We start from the raw sequence: 20,814 nt of genomic DNA, 5'->3' as shown, positions 1-20,814 counted from the left end.
ATAACACAGTTAGTGGGATTAATTACAAAATGACAATTTCAACCTGAGGATTTATAGATCTTCCAACAGCCTTTCTTTTAGGATTTATGACACTCACTTATCTGCAGATTTAAATAAAAATAGGAATCTTGGGACTAAGTAAGAGGCAACAGAAAAAAAAAAAAGAGCCTGATTCTAATGGGTGCCACTGGTAATGGGGCCACACAGAACAACCATTTTACCATTTGCAGACACCTACCACCCCAAATCAAGCCATCACGTCGTTCTGAAAAGTGCGACATATAGTAGTACACACAGCAGTGAATAAAAAATTCTAATACACTAATTGAATAACTGTCTACACTGTTTAAAACAGACATAGAAACTTGAGCGGACACACAGAAGATGTTGATAATGTATGAATACAATAGCTCAAGGTGAAGATATGAAGAGAAAATAATTTGTAAGTTAAAATTTAACATCATCTCAATCAAAAAGCATTTAAAGATAAGTAATCAAGATAAAGCCATGGAAAGAAAAGAACAAAATCACAAACAAAACACATCGAAACATAAACCTAGATTGTTAACCTTTTAAAAGCTAATACAATCTGAAATAATAAAAATAAATAGCAAGAACTACTGAAGACTGCAAAAGGAAAAGAACTTTATGAAACACTTGCTTAAGGCACACTGAAATTCATTGTGAAGTACAATGGATGTAGAAATTAGTAAAACTTCAATAACTAAAGAGATGAAAAGAGCATGAATCAGACAGCGATGAGGTTACTACAAACTAAACTTTACAGCTGCATAAGAAAATCTTTTTTGCAAAATAAATAAGAAATGAATGTTAAAGTAACTTCATTAATTTTGGCAATGTAATGTAATTTGGGAAAGAAGAAACTAATAAGAGAATGTGTAACTGTTATAGAATTGGCTAGTATACTAAAATATTTCAAAGTAAGTGTATGTGGCACAGCAACACAATGTCTACACGCAACATTCGGTGTACAAAAACCCAAACTCGTAGAGCTTAAAGCTTTACGCACAAATCGGAGGGAGTATTTGGAGGGGTCCCATCACGGGAAGGGGGGGAGGGAATCTGTAGGATTACTTCTGTGAGGTTCTCTAATAAATTTTCCAGGAGCACCGATTGTCGAGGCTATTTTGAACATTTTTCGCTTCCTCTGCTCTTTGTAACACCAATACCCTGCCCCACTTGTCACCCACTTTAGTCGACTCACCACACGGTACCTAATTCATAGCTAAATCAACCGAGGGGCAATGGATTGAAACTGCTCATATCATTCTGTCCTCATCCAGGAATTCAAGTAAGGAACCTCTCTCTCTCTCTCTATTTTCAAGGTTTTTTTTCATTACTGACAATATAAAATTTAACTCTGATATTACAACTCTGACGTTATGCAGACAAATAAAAAACAACGGGGTATCTAAATGAAGGAAAATGTGTCCCTCCTGACGCGGCAAAACTCGGCCATCTCCATCTGATTAATTTAGCTCTCAGCTGCACCGATGTCAGAGAAGTCCTTAATTAAAAACCACGGGCCTCATCACGAAAAATGACTGCTCAAATATCTGATTTCATTAAAGCAGGACTGAATGAAAAACCAAAGTCCTGAAGCCAGTGCACAAACATCGGAATAAAATATCGATCTTCCAAACAGCTACGGCAGATTCCCCCTGGATTAAAAATGTATTTAAACATCAAATGCTTTTGAAAGATGGTATTACCACTCCAAGGATGTTTTGAAGGTAGACAGTTGGCAAAAAACCTCGGCCAAAATGGTGAATATGTGCCTTTCGTAATTACAAATTTCGCCAAGAAAAGCTTCTTTGAATTCCATCTATTTCTGTCTAGATTATAAAAAAGCGTCGTAATTTGTTCTGTCATTTGTCCATTTGCATGATATACTACTGTATAAGGTTGAATAAGATGCAAAATAAAATATCAAAACTCGCCATTCAACTTCAGAAAAACACCCCGAAACATGAAATCATAAACAACTTTTAAAAACTCATCGTCAACCAGTAGGTCAAGAATGTAAAACACTTATTTTTTTTTACTTCTTCACCTCACCCCCCCCCGCCCCGCTCCGTATCGGGTTCCTTATTACTTGTTGCCTTATTTACAAATGTACTAACAGAAAACTTATACCCCGTATAACATAAACAAACTCTAGTATGCATTTAGCGAAGGTTTCTTCACAGGAAATGGTTGATAATGGAACACACATCCGCTTGGAGTCGAACGAAAGGCCACACAAAGTAACGACATTTTTCCGAACTTCTCTTGGCAACACTGGTCGTTCAGTTGCTGATCCATAAAAGACTATTGTGTGCTGTAATTCGACTGCATGGAAAACTGACCTTGATAAGTCGTCATGCAATGTTTGGTCAATGTCACGACGAATGGTCACAGCATGATAATGAAAAACAGGTAATTTAGAAACTGCCATTACAAACAATCCTTTTACGTTTACGAGAGAGAGAGAGAGAGAGAGAGAGAGAGAGAGAGAGAGAGAGAGAGAGAGAGAGAGAGAGAGAGAGAATCTTCTGAATAGTTCTACCTTGGTGAGGTGAAGATTTAAATGTCAGAGAACTGACCGCTCTCTCTCTCTCTCTCTCTCTCTCTCTCTCTCTCTCTCTCCACTCCACGGTTCTGCCCACGACATCTGACCGACAGACAACTGGGCACCGAATGCATTCTTCATGTTAACTAGGACACAACAGGAACAGAACGTGCTAAGATAATTTTATTTTGTTTTCAAGATTTCGTGCTGGCGAGAAAGAGAGAATGGGTAAAGGTTTGTGGTTTGGCGTCTTGTTGAAATCATTTTTGAGAGGGCCAATGGCTGTGGTTAGAAATGCTCCCCCAAAAATCTTAGAAGTAGTGCAACTCAAAAAAAGCACCTAGGACTTGGCCACCATCAGGTGTGAAGGATTTGGAAGTCGGCGGTAACGGGGCAAGATTCACCAGGAAAAATTAAGCACCTGTCAGATGACAACACCGAGCTTGCTACACCTGGGAGTCGACCATAACGGTATGATGCGCATGGGAGTCGACACTAATAGGGTACGACGCGCCTGGGAGTTCATTAGAACAAGGTATGGTGTACCTGGAAGTCGACGATAACAAAGCACGATGCACTAAGTCGATAATAAAATACTACGCAAGTGAGAGTCGACAATCACGCGGCAGGATGTAACTGAGAGTCGACAATAGCAGGGTACGAAGCACCTGCGAACCAACAACAAGGAATGATGACCTGGGGATCAGCAATAACACTTTCACAATTCCACTTCTGAAGCTGAGTCGGCCTACATTGAGTTCCCGGGAGGTGGTTGTGTGCTAATACATACAACCTGATTTTCGAACAAATAAAAACGACCCTATCACAGCCGTGTCGAGAAACTTCTTATAATATATTCAAATACTTCCATACGCCTTGGCAAGCATTTACACACACGTCCAAACAAATCAAACTGAAAAGAAAAATCTGCAAAATAAGATTTGATGATTTTGGGAGAAAATCCTGATGAAAAATGACTGAATATTATTGGTATGATCTAGAAAATTATTCTAGTTAAATGCTACTTGTTACTTGTACGCCTATACATATCAGACGTTGTAAGTAATAAATCTTAAGCTAGTAACTAAGAAGAGTGACTTTTTACCAGTACTGTGACACACCTACCTGTCATTTCCTCCGAGTACCTGTCGTGGATCCCTGGACAAAAAATGTAAATGATCTGCGCAACGAACTGTCAAAAATGACGGAACTCACGCCACCCTAATTTACACTTCCACTTACAAAAATTATGATCAAAGCAACACCCGAAAACAACTATTTTCACTATCTCTCTTTCTCACACACAAACACACACACGATCACCACGGAGTTCAGATAGGAACAGACACACCCGGGTAAGGCGATGTGGAGAACTCGATGGTCTGGCCGAATGCCTTAATCGGCTGAGCCGAGCGAGCATCATGACGAAGTGGCAACTATGGCGGTGAACGGTTAAGACACACGTGCTAAGACCAGCACATATGACACATTGACACGTAGTCTGAACCAAACATCTTGATGGGCATTTAATTAATTTGCCGATAAGGCAAGCATGAGCTGAGTCATGGGATTATTCTGTGGAAAAAACCGAAGTTTAAGGAACGTGATAAACTGCATGGCAACCGCCGAAGCCATTGCAACACACCACCTTCACGTTCACTACTTACGTTATAAGGGTTTGTACGCTTCGTAATCTATTAATAGCGTTAACTAGCACATACTTATGTTCACTGAAGCGGCGTTTTCTCAGGTATAATTTATGCTTTACTGACAACGCGCGCGAGAGAATTTTCTTTACAAGAAAGACCTCTTGTCATTTATTCTCCTAACCTACATGGCCTTATACATACTCGGATGTGCCTAGGTAACTGTACGCACCCCTTCCCCAAAATGACTCATGATAACCTCCCACCAATAAAGCCACGAAGACACCTGTGGTTGAAAAATTCCAGTATCACCTGCACACGTCCGTGGCGGTTAATGACGCTGCATTAGCATAAACATCCGCAAACACAGAAGGCTTAAGAACCAGGCTAACAACAGCTATAACACAAAAAACAACTGAAACAACACAACGGGGCACAGGTCAGATTCTTGTGATTGCACAGTTACTGAAGCGTGCAAGAACGCAGAAAGAGCGAGAGATTAAAACTACTCATCAACGTAGAGTCTTTGAAGATGTTTGAATTAAATTATCTGACGCGCCATTCACCCTGCATCAAGCACTGCTCTTCTGAACTGCAAGTCAGTGAAACAAATACTCGGCCTAGAGATGTAGTTCCGTTAGCGTTCGGGTTTTGCCTTTAAGATGGATGGTAGCACTCCCAATCCGTTATATATTTGGCATGCAAAATTTACTACTAAAACTTCCTTCTACGATCGCGAGGGAACTAATGAGTTTAATTCACAACCGTAATACTTTATCAAAAAAATTAAAGCTATGGCAGAACAGTAAAGCATCATCATCGCAAAAGGGTAAAGGAAAAAGAAAACGATTTTGTATTAAAAGTTTTTACATCAAGCCTTAGATATATTAAAACAAGACTGTACAGTACCTTAGGCAGTTGAGAAATGAACGCGTTATCATTTCCGCGTTCATGAGAGCGTGTATTTTAACAATATTGCAACCTATTCTGGGAACATTATCTGATCTTCAAAGTAAATCTTGGTAAACTTAATTATAAAGGAATATTGTAATTACGTAAGAGCACGGAATGAAAACCATAAATATGTAGCGGCTCTGAAGCATTTAAACATACAAGCAGCTATGATTTCCATCCTAATACCTTTCGAAAGTCAAGTCTGGTTTAACTTCTATGGATTATCACTATTTATCTATTTGAAGAGATTACCGCACATCTTTCAAATACCACGAAGCATCTACACTGCTTAACATTTGTGATCTTGATGTCTAAGCTTGAATTCAATATTTAATAAAATAATTCACCAATATAAAAAGGACACCACACAAAAATGTAGCCAAGTATAAAGCATTGCAGCATCCGAAAACATGGCACCTTGGCGTTTAACCTTCGACAATTTCTCCCAGAAGTTAAACATCTGGCAAAGGTCACCTAAGAAATGTTTTCACCAAACGTTACCGACGTTATGTTCATTCTCGTTCACGGCCCCCTGCTACCTAACATACCTTGAACGTTTGCCCCGAACCTCGGAATGGTCGCATGCAAGCATCGAATTGTCTGCAGAAGGTCACCTTAAAATTTCACCGTATTTTCTAAAAAAAATAACTGACAGACTGACAAGGGGGCCAGCTAAGCAAACATAAAAAGGAACAAAAACCAAACTTTCGAAAAAGTTTAAAAAATCCGTTGATTAGCTTTGGGTTACCTACTTTTCATGAGGAAGAGTTTCAGATAAGAGATGATAACACCAGCAATGAATTTGATTAATTTAACTCAACTGCTTGAGTACCAATCTCATTAATCTATAATCTTTACGTTTATATGAAGAATATTGTTCAAGTCAGCGTTCCCTTCATTTAAATGGTTTATATTGCGCTATTGATAAGTACTCATTTGCATCGCTCCACAGATTTAAAGCTTACATTCCTTTCCATGTTTCTATTGACTTTGAATACAACCATTATTAAAGAGAGAGAGAGAGAGAGAGAGAGAGAGAGAGAGAGAGAGAGAGAGAGAGAGAGAGAGAGAGAGAGAGAGAGAGAGATCTGATCTAAGGAAACTTTACATGACCAAAGGCTACAGCATCCATTGTTACATAATATTTTGTCCACCTCTTCGCAATGAAGGCAGACTAACCTTGTTGTAAGAAACCGCGATGCGAACCAGACCTCTTGTGTTGAAGGAGTTCATGAAAGGCCTGGCCTTTCATGAAGCGCCCTTCACCTTTTGAAGTGGGGGGATGGCGGACCGCAGGGTGCTCATTTTTGAGAGAACTGTTGCAATCGATCTTTTCACTTCCGTCGAGATCATCTCCGCCGGAGTCGTTGGTTTCTCGACCGAGGTCCTTTTCTCTCACGGTCGTTTTGCGGTCAGAGTCTTGAGAGCTCGGATGCTGGCGGGGAGCATCTGCCCTACAGTGCCTGATGCTCGGGAGTTTCCGCGGCTCTCTCACGGGGGAATGGGTTCCACTTTTCCTCCTCCAATCAGGACTGTGGCGATGGCTACCGCTGCCCTCGTCTTCGTAAGAGTCATCACTGTCGCAACCAATGCCCTCGCTGATATCCGAGCGTTCGTAAGATCGACCTCCCACAAGAGAGAGATGTCTGTCACCCCTTCGTCGATCCTCCCTGACTTTTGGTCGTCGATTCCTCCATCCTCCCGCTTCGCAACTTACTTCCTGATTGCCCGAGCACTCCTTCCTATCTCTCTGACGGTAGTATTTATTTCGATACGTCCCATCAACAGCTACCTGGCATTTTTTGCCATTTCCTTCATCCACCTGATGACGGTTCAAGGGGCCTTCGAAAGTTTCGGGCCGATCTTTCCCGGCGTAGAGTCGACACAACGATCTATTCCCGTCCCTTTCCTGTAAGCGTCGAATTCTGCCAAACACTTCCTTGAGCTCGCTGACATCGGTTCCATGTTGGGCTGACAGTTTGTCAGGAAGCAACATGAGCGGTGGGTCGTGGGGTCTCTCGGTACCTTCAGCCATGGCATCGGAAATTTCGACGCGACCTGAATTACTATCTGGGTGTTGCCGAAGGAGGTCACTTCTCTTCCTTGGCCTGTTTTCCGTGTGTCCTGCTGTGGGCATGTGATTTCCACGGTAACCTGAATTCGTTTTCAACGCCGGAAGTGTATGAACCTGAGAGGGTTTGGCAGACGGTTGAACAGAACCAGACGAATTTGCGTGAGTTCGACCGTACTCATTTTGGTACGGGTTTTCCTCGGCCGCCTGATCTTGCTTGCTATTCCGTGAAATCGTTCGGGTTTCTTGTCTTTCACTAAATGGTCTAGACGTTCCACTCGACGGCTTTCTACCAGTACTTTCCGTCGAGTGATTCGGCAACAAATTATTAGTATTACTTTGTTTTCTTGGTATTGTCCGAGGGTTTTCAAGGACTCGATCTGCTCTAGGGCTATTGGAAGCAGAATGACGATGTGGTTCGACCTCCTCTTCATAACAGCTACACTGCGAACAACAATCGCTCAACGACGATGTGGAGGAAGGCCTCGACGTCGATTGGGACGGATTACGACTGCAAACTTTTCCCCAATCAATGCTGTTAATCTCCCCTTCTCTTTGGGAAAAGATTTCCTCTTCCGACGCCTCCTCCTCATCACTGACGTTCAAACTGCCCTTGAGTTCAGTGTTCTCAATCATTCTTCCTCCGAGAGCGCCATTAGCACCTCTGCTGTTTCGACCTCTATCGTAAACATTATGAAGACCCTCATCTCGGTGGCTCACTCGGGTGAAGTCATCATCACCAGTTTCTTTAAGAGCTGCCGGCGATGCTTTTAGCCATGTTTTGCCTCTTCTTATGTTTCTGACAATGGAGGCACTCTCGTGGCGGCCATTTCGTTGATATTCTTTGCTACTGGCCCGCTCACACCACCCACTGCCCTTAGAGGGCTCTTGATGGGGACGGTCACGAGGCGACGACGTTTGACGACGCGACTCGTTACTCGACGAGGCTCCCATCGTTGCTTAAGGGCGGCAGGAAGAGGTGGTCCTACACGGCCGTTTTTGGCATTTCGTCAAGGCATGTCTTGTGAGTTTCTTGAAAACCCAATTTTTTCGATGAACAAGCGATTATGATGTTAACATGTCAGATAAAATGATGCGGCTGTAAAAATTCGCAGTGAATCTGTTTAAAAGACATTCTTATGAAATCACTAACAAATACAAACGAATTCCTGCCGCTGGTTGTATAATGTAAACATATTTCTCTCTCTTCTGACGATCATTTTATAAGTCAAATGACTTCGTCATTTCCTTTGATTTGTGAAGCGGTTACAATTATGCATCCGTCCTAAAGTAATTTCTGCGGGTACTGAATCCGACACAAGTTTCGGCACCACTAGAGTGCAAAGCAAAAAAGTGAAGAAAACTATTCATCATGAAAATTCCGAGTGAAAGGCTTCTATTCTACTTCCAGGTGGCAACAAATGATGACTTGAAGAGTTGATTTTACGCTGGAGTTAAAAACAAGGCTGAATACTGTACATCAACCACATAGATGAAATGCTGCCACTGAAAAACACTTCGCGACATGGATGGAACCACTCCACAAATTCACTTGATCAATATTTCCTTAATTCCCTTTCTCAGCTTATAACAGTGAACAACTGAACCGGACAAGTTTCACAACACGGGTCTTTCAATTATTTCGACTCACTTCCCAAGTCGCTGAATTCACATACATTAGAAAATCGCAGAACTCTTTCTTCACAGAACTAACTCTGCGCTAGCCTCGTAGCAATTTCCTAGACCACACTAACGCAAAAGCCAGCGAACAAACAGGTGAGAGAAGTGTACGTGTGTGTGTGCGCGCGTATAAACAAGATGAGCATTATATGCCTCTGCAAGAGTGTCCAAGTTCACCTCTCCCCCTTCTCTCTCAAAGGCTTATTCTTCCTTCTCCTCCCGCCCTTCCTCCAAAGAGGAAACGACAGCTGGCGTCCCGTTGGCTTTAAACGGAAAGCCAAATGCTACAACGGCTGAACCAATTCACTTCAAACGCAACTTCTTTCTAATCTGGTTTACCTTGCCCTCTCTCAATTTCATCCCGTTACACGTTCTTAAAAAAAATATGAGAACAACAGTATCAAGAATGAAAATATTTGGGGAGAAAGATTACCTTACGAGAGAGAGAGAGAGAGAGAGAGAGAGAGAGAGAGAGAGAGAGAGAGAGAGAGAGAGAGAGAGAGAGAGAGAGATCTTATGAATGATTTCACCACTGTGTAGTGACGATTAACCAATCGAGGCCTCCCATTTTCAATTATATGATAATATACTCCCCCCCCAACACACACACACTCTCTCTCTCTCTCTCTCTCTCCCACCCCGAACAGATAATCACATTAGCCGAACAGCACCTATATACTTAACTGTTCCTGTCGACAGACCCGTAACACGTACTCAATTTTTCGGGGACACACGCACATCACCCCTCCTCGTCCGGTTTTGGGATCGAACGCTGGTCATTTAGTTTGTGGGATGGACATGCTATTACTTGAGCCCCGAGAGAGAGAGAGAGAGAGAGAGAGAGAGAGAGAGAGAGAGAGAGAGAGAGAGAGAGAGAGAGAGAGAGAGAGCGCAAAGCTTGCTACCGGAACAAAGTGAAATCCTTCCGCATTGTATCTTTTATCAACTCTACCATAAGATTCTGACAGGTCACATACAATTTTTACCGTCCTTTTTATCAAGCTTTTCACTAAACTGTTTCATACCAAACAACAGTTGCATGTTGCCTCTCCCCTAGCTAAATGCAAAGTGCACTTCCCCACTCAATTCTTCTGCAATGTTTGTCCTGACCATCAAAACATTTGCACACACATTCTCAAGCATAACTGGCAATGTTGTACTCGTTTAATTCTTACAGTCACCTATATCACCTTCACAGAAAAACTATATACTCCTCCTTCCCTTTCCTTCATAATCTTTAAACCATCTTTAAGTATCTTATTCAACCCTATAGCTACCTAAGAATATCATGAGTATACACCTTCATGCCATCACAAATTCTAGAGGGTTTACTTTTCAACCTCTAAAGGTTCCTTACAATTCTCTTCAAACAGATATTAAGCCTTAACGTCCTCCTCCACTCCACTCCCGAATCTTTCTATTCGCAGGCCCAAATTTAAGATTTGCCTTTTCATTAACTTTTTTTCCGACTAGTGCAACGTCTTTCACGCATATATTTTGAAATAAGCATAACAGTTAGTATTCGAATCGATTTCATAGCTTAAGGAACAGATACACACATCTATATATATGTATATATATGTATATATATACATATATATATATATATATATATATATATATATATATATATATATGTATGTATGTATGTATGTATGTATGTATGTATGTATGTATGTATGTATCACACATTACCACAGGTGAAAAATAAGAAACGGGGTGTAGGTCCTGACCGGTTTCGACTTTATTTCCAAGCCATTGACGAAGGACTTATGTATGTATGTATGAGTATGAGCATTATATCTCGGCAATGTCTTTAGCCATTTTCAAACAACGGTTTCAGTATCAAGCAGAAGAACAAAACGGTTTCAGTATCAAGCAGAAGAACTACTCGTAAAAGAAGTTTCGGAATCTTATCTGTTTTCACGAACCTCACGACAGACTCACGAACATTTTGCAAAGCATCGCAGTTTACAATGTGGTTGACAATATTTCTATGAAAATTTAAAAAAAAACGTATAGATTTAATGTGTATCTTACAGACTGTTGGTATTCGAATTTTCCCCGGGACAGTCTTCTCCCGTGAAACCCCATACAAAATTGACTTCCCCCCCGCAAGGTATCACGTAACCCAATATGTCTGGGCGTCTCCATTTCCCCGTGAGCGGAGTATCTACAAAACAAGGAGTATCTCACCCTGAAGTTCCACTCATCTTTTTGTTGTTCTCCAGGTGGGATTTATATTTCATTTGGGTTCTCACTGGGGGACGGACAGCAATTCGATTCTCTTTACAAACCGCCTATTCAGTGAATGGCAGGGTTTCTAACGGAAGGCAGTTGATTGTAAATTATGTAAATGACATGCAAAACTACATCTATTGAGGAGCGTAGTTAGTCCGGTCCAAACGACAACAAAACGATGCGCATGCGCCTCTTGCAGATATCAAGGTGTGGAGTGGACCGTCTGGTCCAACTGATAAAAATGGTGTGCATGGTCCAACTGACAAAAATGGTATGTGTGGTCCAAATGACAACAAAATGACGAACATAAACCTGTTAACGACATTAAGAAATGTAGATAGTATGGTCCAAAAGACAACAAAATTGGCACACAATCCACGTGACAATAAAACAATATGCATGCTCCCAATACAGACATTATGACCATGCACCCGTTACAGGTATTAAGATGTGAAAACAGTCTGGTCCAAATGGCAACAAAACTGGTACGCACAGTACAAATGACAACACAACGACACGCATGCACTTGCTACAGGTATTAAGGAGTGTAGTGTAGTCTAGTCTAGCCCAACAGACAACACGAACATTAGGCATGCTTCCGTTAAAGATACTGAGAAGTGTAGTTAATCTAGTCCAAATGACAACAAAATGATATGGCTGTTCCTGTGTGTTCTACAGATAAACACAGAGTAAAGAGAGTAGTTACCCTGGTTCAGACGATAAGACAAAATGTGCCTATCTTTGAGTTAATTATATATATATATATATATATATATATATATATATATATATATATAATATATATATATATATATATATATATATATATATATATATATATATATATATATATATATATATATATACTTATGTGATTCAGCATCTGGAGCGTGAATATTACATTAGCCAACGATTTCGTTTTCTAAGACGTGACGCCTTTGTATATAAGAAAGAAATGTCTTTGTACAAATCGAGCGTGAATGCAAAAAAAAAATATATCAGCAAAGTCATGTGTATCTAAATTATATTTGTATGTTTAAACGCATTCGAATCCACACTTAACATGACTTCGGTGCGTTTCCGAGTACCTCGCCTTCGGGAGGTCGCCTACCTTCCTGAGCTTGTGTGCTGAGCACTGCTGTCCCGGCAGAGACTCCTCCAGATGCCGACTTCCCAGAGACGCTCCCGACTTTCTCCAGCCTCTCCACGGCCGTCTCCAATCGAGACACTAGTGCAGCTAACTCTCCTGCCATGATGTTGACCAACTCTGCCAAAGAACAACCGTAAAATTAATGTCAATAGCGCAGCTAACTCTCCTGCCATGATGTTGACCAACTCTGCCAAAGAACAACCGTAAAATTAATGTCAATACTTCGAATGTTCCAAATTTGTAGACCTTATGACTATAAAGAGAATAAAATCGTTTAAGTCAAGCAATAATTTGTAGTGTCCTTGAATCGTTACTGGGAAATTGACATGGGAAAATCATTTCATAACGAATCGTACATTAACAGAACTTAATACCAATTGGATATAAAAATCTGGGATAGGTAAAAAAAGTAAGGCAACTAATGTCACAGGGGTAGAGGGAAGAGAAGAAACTCATTTTGAGAAACCATAAGATCTTGAGGGGACGCAGCATAAGTTCTAATAAATAAGAAAGAGGGGAGAACATCTGGATAAGGGGAAACGGTGATATACATATAAAATTAAATATCAGTCATTCCAGGGCATTTTACCGCAGACTTTGAAACGCAACCGTATTAAAATAATTTCGGGATGCTAAAATTTAAATTGACCTCATTTCATTCCCTGTCTTTTATATTTATGGTAAAAAACTCGTTACCATAGCAACCCTATTGGCGTGATAGAACAGGCACGAAAACCGTCGCATGGGAAGGAAGTTTACTCCAAAATTCTGGATCATTTTTGTTGTTTTATTACTGGAAATGGATTTGACATCGTAATCTGTAAATGATATCTATCACACCATTAACACCCTCTGTTACTATGGCGGTCAACTCACACAATGGATGACCTACAAAATATCATCAAGAGGAATTGACAACTTTCTTGGCAATTCTATACTTCCCACCGACTGGATATTTTACCCGAAAAATAAAAGAACATTCGTCAAATGCCACATTCACCATCGGAAAAGTTTTCACGGAATAGAATTTGAACGACATAGAAATGTAGCAGATAGCCATATTATCAAAGTATTGGTGAATGGCAGGCAATATCGTTACCCATATGAACAAACATCTTAGGCGTTTGTGAAACAAAACATACAAATTACACACTATAACCACACAAATAATTTTCGACCTTGGCTGTACCTAAGAGTCAGCGAAAAGAAGATTAACATAAAACCCTGTTTATTTTCTCACTATCTACTTATGGTTTCATACAGTTTTCTATCATATGATTATTTATTCGTTCAACAATACCAAGAAACAAACAAAACTTGCGTGACCACCTGATATAATAAACTCAGAGAGGATCTGATATTGTTTGTCCTCCCCCGGGTGGCAGTAGGGGACATGACACAGCCACCCACCCTGCAGACCGGTTTGTCCGCCCAAGGTGGGGCGGGGTAGTAGGTAGGGGAACGGGAGGCTAGGGGAGACATCCACCCTCCTCATGCAAACCTGTTTGTCCGACCCGGGTGGGGGCGGGGTAGGTAGGGGACCGGGAGGGTAGGGGACACAGCAGCCCCGGGTTTCAGCGCGCGCAGCGGGCGCCAACAAGCTCGTTCAGACAATATTAGGCGGGCTTGTGTGCTGTCCTTAGAAAGGACCGGGAGACAGGAATCAGTTCAAGCTTCAGTATGTCAGTGGTGTGTGAGGTTTACAGTTCTTCCGAACTCTGAATGAACAGCCTTGGGAGTATGTATCTATTACCTTTCAAGGACGCTATCAAGTAACTCAGTTCGGCAGAGGGGTGAGAGGACAAATGTTTGCTGCTGGGAAATCATTAAAAACTGCAAAGATTAATTCAAGTCCGATTGTATACTGTTTTTTTTTTTTTTTTTTTTATTAGCGAGTTCTGAAATAAATGATGGATTCAAAAAGAATCATAGTCTAACAAAAATTAAAGACATTAAAATAGATCTCATCAATCACATATTGGGGGGGGGGGAAATCAAATGATTTCTGAAAAAAAATTATGCTGAAATTGATCATTTACACTGAAGAGAGTAAAATTGTTGGAAAAAAAAAAAAAAGGTGAATCGCGTTAACTTTCCGTGTCTCCAATGCAGTTTTTGAGACGCCTATCTAAATATTCAATAAATGCAGTGTGTTTCCAGATTAAGTGTCTTCCAACTAATAATAATGATACCCATAGCCATCAAGCGTTGTCTTAACTTTTTCAAAAGTTCTCTATCTGTGTTGTTTTGTGAAAATGAAGGCCAGTATAATAACCTTGAAACTGAGCATCATAATTCTATTTTTAGAATGTTGAACATGAATGAACGTTGCGAGTCTGTGGAAGCTCATTCAGTTTATGATGCTGCTCTCAAAAGAATCCATATTGCGTTCTGTGGTCGACAAACTTAAATCTGTTTGTTATATCTACTACAGACCTGATCATTATAAATTTGGACCTTCTAGCCAAAAAAATCTCATGATGTAATTGGTTTAGAAGCTGGTTACTAAAGGATTAGCTGGTATAGATGCTGGTTCTCCAAGAAACATTGGTGGTATAGATGCATTTTTACAAGGCTTTGGTTAAATTTCCTTGTGTTATCTGCAGTAAAGCTGATCACTGATGAATTTCAAAGAGTTCAGTGAAAACAAATATGCCAGTCTGAAACTGTAATCACTCGAGGTTTCTGATAAGATTAAACTGCCTTCAGTATTTGAAAAAACTAAATCTCCTCTCCAATTATTATCACATACTCAATTCGGACCGAATTCTGCTTTGGATAGCTTGAGAAAAAACCCAGATATTCTTGTTGCTTATGACAAAGAGGCAAAAGAGCAGGAACATTTAAGATTCACTAAAGAAGGACAATGAGATCCTCTTTCGCGGATAATCTATTCTTGCTAAACGCTACCCTAACGTAACATTTAAGTAGAATACTTTACAGTACATACTCCTTTCGAAATGAGATTATCAATTATGTCTTTGCTAATACTGAAAACTAAGTAATATATGAGCAATTTCATGCTAATGAAGTGTTGTCTGAAGCAAGGTTTAATTGGCCCGAATTAAACAGCAATTCAGGTGCTATGAAACCAGTTTTCAATAGGTACCTAATGTGCTGCAGTATTTTGGGATTACTGCAGAACTGTAAAACTGACAAACTATTATACAGTATATACACACACACACATATATACTGTATATATATATATATATGTGTGTGTGTAATATAAATACTTTCGAAGGTGATGTAACAGTAATCTGTAGCGAGCGATACAGCTATATATAGTGTATTGTCCCTTGCTTGTAAAAATACAGTGTAGAATATTCACATACAAACTCTGGAGTGTGAAAACGAACTGGGATGAGACCTTACCTTGTAATTTATATAAGGAAAGGCAAGTCACTGTTGCCCGGATGAGGTTGTTCTCTATTTTCCTACTTCACGACCATTAAATAACGTAAATGAGTGTGGAATGTCTACATTCTGCGATGCTAGTTAGTGTGTGTCTTCCAGCAGGTGATTCTGTTACTTCTCTGACTGCTGAGGGTAAAACTGCTCCTCTTCCTTTGGTGCATTTAGAACTTTAACAACTTTATCCAAAATTTGCTCAAAATTCTTTGCCTAAATAAACTGATACAGTATTTATGTATCCAAGGTCTTGGAGATCAGGGTTGCCTGAGGCCCTGTAATAGGCTAGGCTATGACTGACTTTATTGATTCATGAACGTTTGGCTACAAAGTCAAGCACCGGTGCACTTTCGGCCATTCAGTGCTCAAAGCCGTGAAAAAAGGGAGTTGGCGTGACCGGAGAGCAAACCGGAAGAAAGGAAGCAAGAATGGAGGTACAGCAAAGGCAAAAAGTGGGTGCAGTTAGGGGTCGAAGGGACGCTGCAAGCTACCTTTAGTATTGCCTACAGTGCACCACGTGAGGTGCACTGACGACGCTACCCGCCTACGGGGCTGGACTATGTCTGACTAACCTATGACATAATCAAGAAACACTATTTTACTTTCATTATCTCCCCCACAAAAGTTATCAGTAATGTTAAAATAAATGCACAAATTGGGCATGAGGTTTTCAGTGAAAATAAAATTTGAAAAAATTTGTTTAAATATATGAGAGAGAGAGAGAGAGAGAGAGAGAGAGAGAGAGAGAGAGAGAGAGAGAGAGAGAGAGAGAGAGAGAGAGAGAGAAGGAAATATTCACGCGATCAGAGGTCAAGGCAGAAGCTGGTGTTTAGATAGAGAGGACCGACTTCCCTAAATCTGAACCAGAATCTGGCATGTCTGACAGAGGAAGGGGTAGGTTTGTCAGTGCATCACCTGTTAGAATAATAAATGAAATGAATCCGAGTCAAGAACTTATAATGCCATTTTAAATTCAAGAATTCATAAGGATCAAGCTAAACACCATTTCCTTGTACCAGTGAGGAATGTAGTGATTCTGAACAAATATAAAGCGTCACAGAAAGCGAAGGGTAATTGAACGTTCGGTACATCTAACCTCAGGGAAAAAGTTACACTACCACACTGACTGAGAAACAAGACAATTTGGTCAGTGGCGTCGCTATGGGGGCAGGACCCCAGTCAGATGCTTGCCCCCCCCAAGTTGTAATTCCCTTCGTAGGTAAACTTTAACCCCGTGGTTGTCAAAAGCAGAATTATGATTAGGTTTTTAACACATATGACAAGTTTGTTCATGATATTTTGATCCAACTTAATGTTATCAACTTATGTATGAAGTGATTGAATCTACTGTATAGTTACAGCTTTGAATAAGTGCAATGCAATTTATTACTTCTGTTTAGAGTTAATTTCCAGGGAGAGGAGATGAACAAGATAGGTTGAAATTTTGAAGAGATTTTGGAGGGTCATAAGTCTTTTGTGTTATTGATGATATGCACTACTTCATATATTTACATGACAAGGACATTATACTATAGTTGAAAATTAAAACCTGATCATAGAAATTAGGCTAGCGTTGAATATAAGGTTGGGATGAAATTTACATAACTGTATTTGATACATTTGCATAGTGTAAGAGTTGAAAATTGAGCTCTATAATTTCAAATACAGGCTTACTAATTACTAATGCTATTATTTTACCTCATTTACATGGATATACAGATTCGAGAATAGTATATTTTACTAATTACAGAACTGGTACATTAGTTTTGTGTAATTTTCTTTGCCCTCCCCCCCAAAAAAAAAAAAATCTTGGCCCCACCTAGGCCCGCCAACTGATGGAATGCCAGCCACGCAACTGACTGAGTTTTATTTGGATGTATCACGAAATCGCGGGGGCTCAATGCTCCCAAAAAAAGGGTATATACAAAGTTAGTATATTTGGAAAACATAATCTCACCTAATTAATACGGTCGAAAGTCAGCAAAGTTAGTGATGAAGTTCAATTATGATTTTGTGAAGGAAATACAGAAATTGAATGGTCATACGGATGTGATTGAGGCTCGGCTTAACAATCTGGCTTATTTTAAGGCCATATGGAAATATAAACGTTGAGATACTCTATGATGGACAAAATTATGCATGAAATTAAAATAAATGCTGACCTAGAACCTGTATGGAAGCCTGCAAACATCGTGGCACATGTTTATAGGACAGGTAGTGAAGCACTCGTCACGAAAATGCTTTGAAAGGGCTCTCAAACAAAATGATGTAAAATCCTTTTTAAGCTGAACAGGTTTCTCCCGTCCCTTACTTAAACTACGGTTGTACAGCTTCTTCGTTTTCAGAACTGCTAAAATCCGATAGTAAACTTAAGTGGAAACATCTCACCGAGAGCATTTTGAAGCTAGGGAAGCTCCTTCAAACACCCATTTCGACGCTTCTAGACTTCAATGAAGAGTTTTACAAGGCAAGCATGGATGTACCACACCTGCCGTTGCAAGCCTTATCCAAAAACACAGGGAAATACCAGGCAACAGTTTAATAAAGTAGGAAATCAAAAGGGTCTGAATATAATTATGGCGTCGTCATCAGAAACCTTTAGCAATGGTGAAGTCACCGAAACATTTCAAATCTAGAAAGTGTTTCTGGGGTACAGAACAGTTCTGACAGGCCAAACTGTCTGCTTACACCTTTTCAAGAATCAAAACCTATCAGATAAAGGTGAATTAAGGTTTTCGACACCTGAGGGTTATGAAATAAAAGTTTAAAAACTACACGGGAAAACTGAGTGACAGTAGATAATGAGGCACATTTTCGCGAAGAAATTTAAAGGGAAACAGAATTTATTATTATCATCATTATTCAGAAGATAAACCCTACCCATATGGAGCAAGCCCACAAGATCACTGACTTGAAATTCAAGCTTCCACAAAATATGCTCTCAATTAGGACGAAGTAAGCGAAGGTAAAGGGAAATACAGAAAAAAAGAGATCTCACCTATTAAAAAAAGAATGGAACCTAAACTAGACTGGATACATAAATACTACACTTCAGTTTTAAAGAGGCGGAACTGGAACTTGGGAGTTACCGTGCACCCTCAAGGAGAACTAATAATAACGGAGAGGATCCTGAAAAAGAGGGGTGACGTCAAGACATGCAGGGCAACAAGTGGTTCCTCATGTTATCTGGTTGGTGATAGAAGCAATTCATGACAGAGGAGAGGGGGGTGGGGGGGTGGGGGGTTCAGCAGAGCTGCCATCATTACTGGAAAACTCTGCGAAGAGATGGGATCAAGTTTGTACAATGCATTATGGGAGGGGTAACACATGTAATTCCTCGTCGGACGAGTCGGTAGAGTTCTCGGCTAGCACTCTGCTAGGCCCGAGCTCGAGTCTCCGGCCGGCCAATGAAGAATTAGAGGAATTTATTTCTGGTGATGGAAATTCATTTCTCGGTATAATGCGGTTCGGGTTCGACAATAAGCTGTAGGTCCCGTTGCTAGATAACCAATTGGTTCTTAGCCACGTAAAATAAGTCTAGTCCTAGGAGAGCTGTTAATCAGCTCAGTGGTCTGGTTAAACTAAGGTATACTTTTAACACAGGTAAGGTTACTGTGTCATGTAAAGGGTGTCAGCTTGTCTAATCATTCGGATGTCACCCTTAAGAAAAAAAAAAAAAACTGAGCATATTATGCACCGCAATGATATCAAAGTGTTACAGAATGGTTTAAATTCATCATCTGCAAAATTTTGGGCAATTCAAAAAGAATTACCACTAAACCTGCTCTAATTAGAGCCATTTAAATTTCTGCATATTTTTCCTTACAATTTTATATAAATTAATACTTACAACCAGTAATACTTATGACATTGGAAAGTATCTATATTGTAGTTTTTATGGTAAAATGGAAATTTTTACATTTCTTTTCCTATTTCAATTTCTTACAAAAGTACAAACATTTCTGTTCTTAGTTTTCTTCAATGAAAAGTGTTATTCTGAGCTTAGAATTTTGTTGTTTTCAATTTTCAAAAATGATAAAAGAATGATTACTCAGCTTCGAAATTAGTAATGCATTACGAAGACTTATGGTAAGTTATAAAATAAAACGATCTCCATGCTAAGTTGTAGAAGGTAATGACTTTGATAATATATTAGAATTCAATAACAGACACTTCTGAACCTGTGGGGTCCGGTTAATATAAAAAAAAAAGGTAAATTTAATGGGAAATCACCTTGCTGGTAATGATCTTGATGAAAGGGCAAATAACACGGTATTTGATGTGGAGAAGTTAGCTTTAGAGCAATCAGATCCATATTGGGATGTTGCTCTGAACAGTTCAAATGACACTGAAAACGATTGTTCACACTAGTACATAGGAAATTATTTGAAAACCACATTTAATTTTTGTATATACCGTACACTAACAAGCAATAACAAAAATACTGGACCACTCTGAATAATAACGACTAAATTTACAGCCAAAATTTGCACCACATTTAAAATGATAAAAAATGAATACAAATTAAAATGCCTTCCAGCTGAAGCAAGAGTTATCTGGATTCAAACTCGGTTTCAGTTTCTCTATACAAAAGGTTTCGAATCATCTTAGCTCAATTTCAAACCGAGCTTCACATAAAAAAACTAAGACCATAAAGATGAAAGTCAGCGTCTCAAAACCCGTGACAATTTTCTCTTCTGGAGGACTGAGATGGCTTACCTAGATTGTGGGTAGTTCTCCGAACCTGTTGCGTACCAGAGCTTTGGACACAAAGGAAAAAATTATTAAAGTCCCTCTTTACTTCCCGGTAAGCCACCTCAGTCCTCCATAAGAGAACATCGGCACGGCTTGTGCGACGTCAGTTCTAATTTTTCTGATTTTAGTATATTTTAGGTAAGCTCGATTTGAAACTGAACTGTTAAAACAAGCCCACCAAAGGGGCCACAGACTTGAAATTCAAGCTTCCAAAGAATACGGCGCTCATTAGGAAGAATTAAGAGGAAGTAAAGTGAAATCCACAAAATAAGAGATCCCACTTATCAAAAAAAGACAAGAAATAAATTAATAAACAGATAAAAAAGCATTGAAA

The 20,814-nt window shown here is 39.8% G+C and overlaps 1 protein-coding gene across 27 annotated transcripts in view; it reads right to left on the bottom strand.

Annotated features, from left to right (window-relative positions):
• capt (adenylyl cyclase-associated protein 1) overlaps window positions 1–20,814 on the bottom strand; it is a 190,066-nt gene that overhangs the window by 24,073 nt on the left and 145,179 nt on the right. For 16 of the 27 annotated variants that reach the window (XM_067121596.1, XM_067121602.1, XM_067121598.1 and 13 more), the window contains 2 exons: window positions 12,276–12,431; window positions 239–265 (listed from right to left, as the gene is read on the bottom strand). In XM_067121596.1, the coding sequence (XP_066977697.1) occupies window positions 239–265; window positions 12,276–12,417 (169 nt within the window). In that variant the 5' untranslated portion in view covers window positions 12,418–12,431. Of the gene's footprint in view, window positions 1–238; window positions 266–6,351; window positions 9,251–12,275; window positions 12,432–20,814 lie in introns of those variants that run through there. The other 11 variants (XM_067121588.1, XM_067121593.1, XM_067121592.1 and 8 more) reach the window with 2 other exon arrangements.

The sequence above is a fragment of the Macrobrachium rosenbergii genome, chromosome 19, assembly GCF_040412425.1.
Source record: "Macrobrachium rosenbergii isolate ZJJX-2024 chromosome 19, ASM4041242v1, whole genome shotgun sequence".
NCBI lineage: Eukaryota > Metazoa > Arthropoda > Malacostraca > Decapoda > Palaemonidae > Macrobrachium > Macrobrachium rosenbergii.
This window is presented reverse-complemented; position numbering and strand designations above follow the sequence as displayed.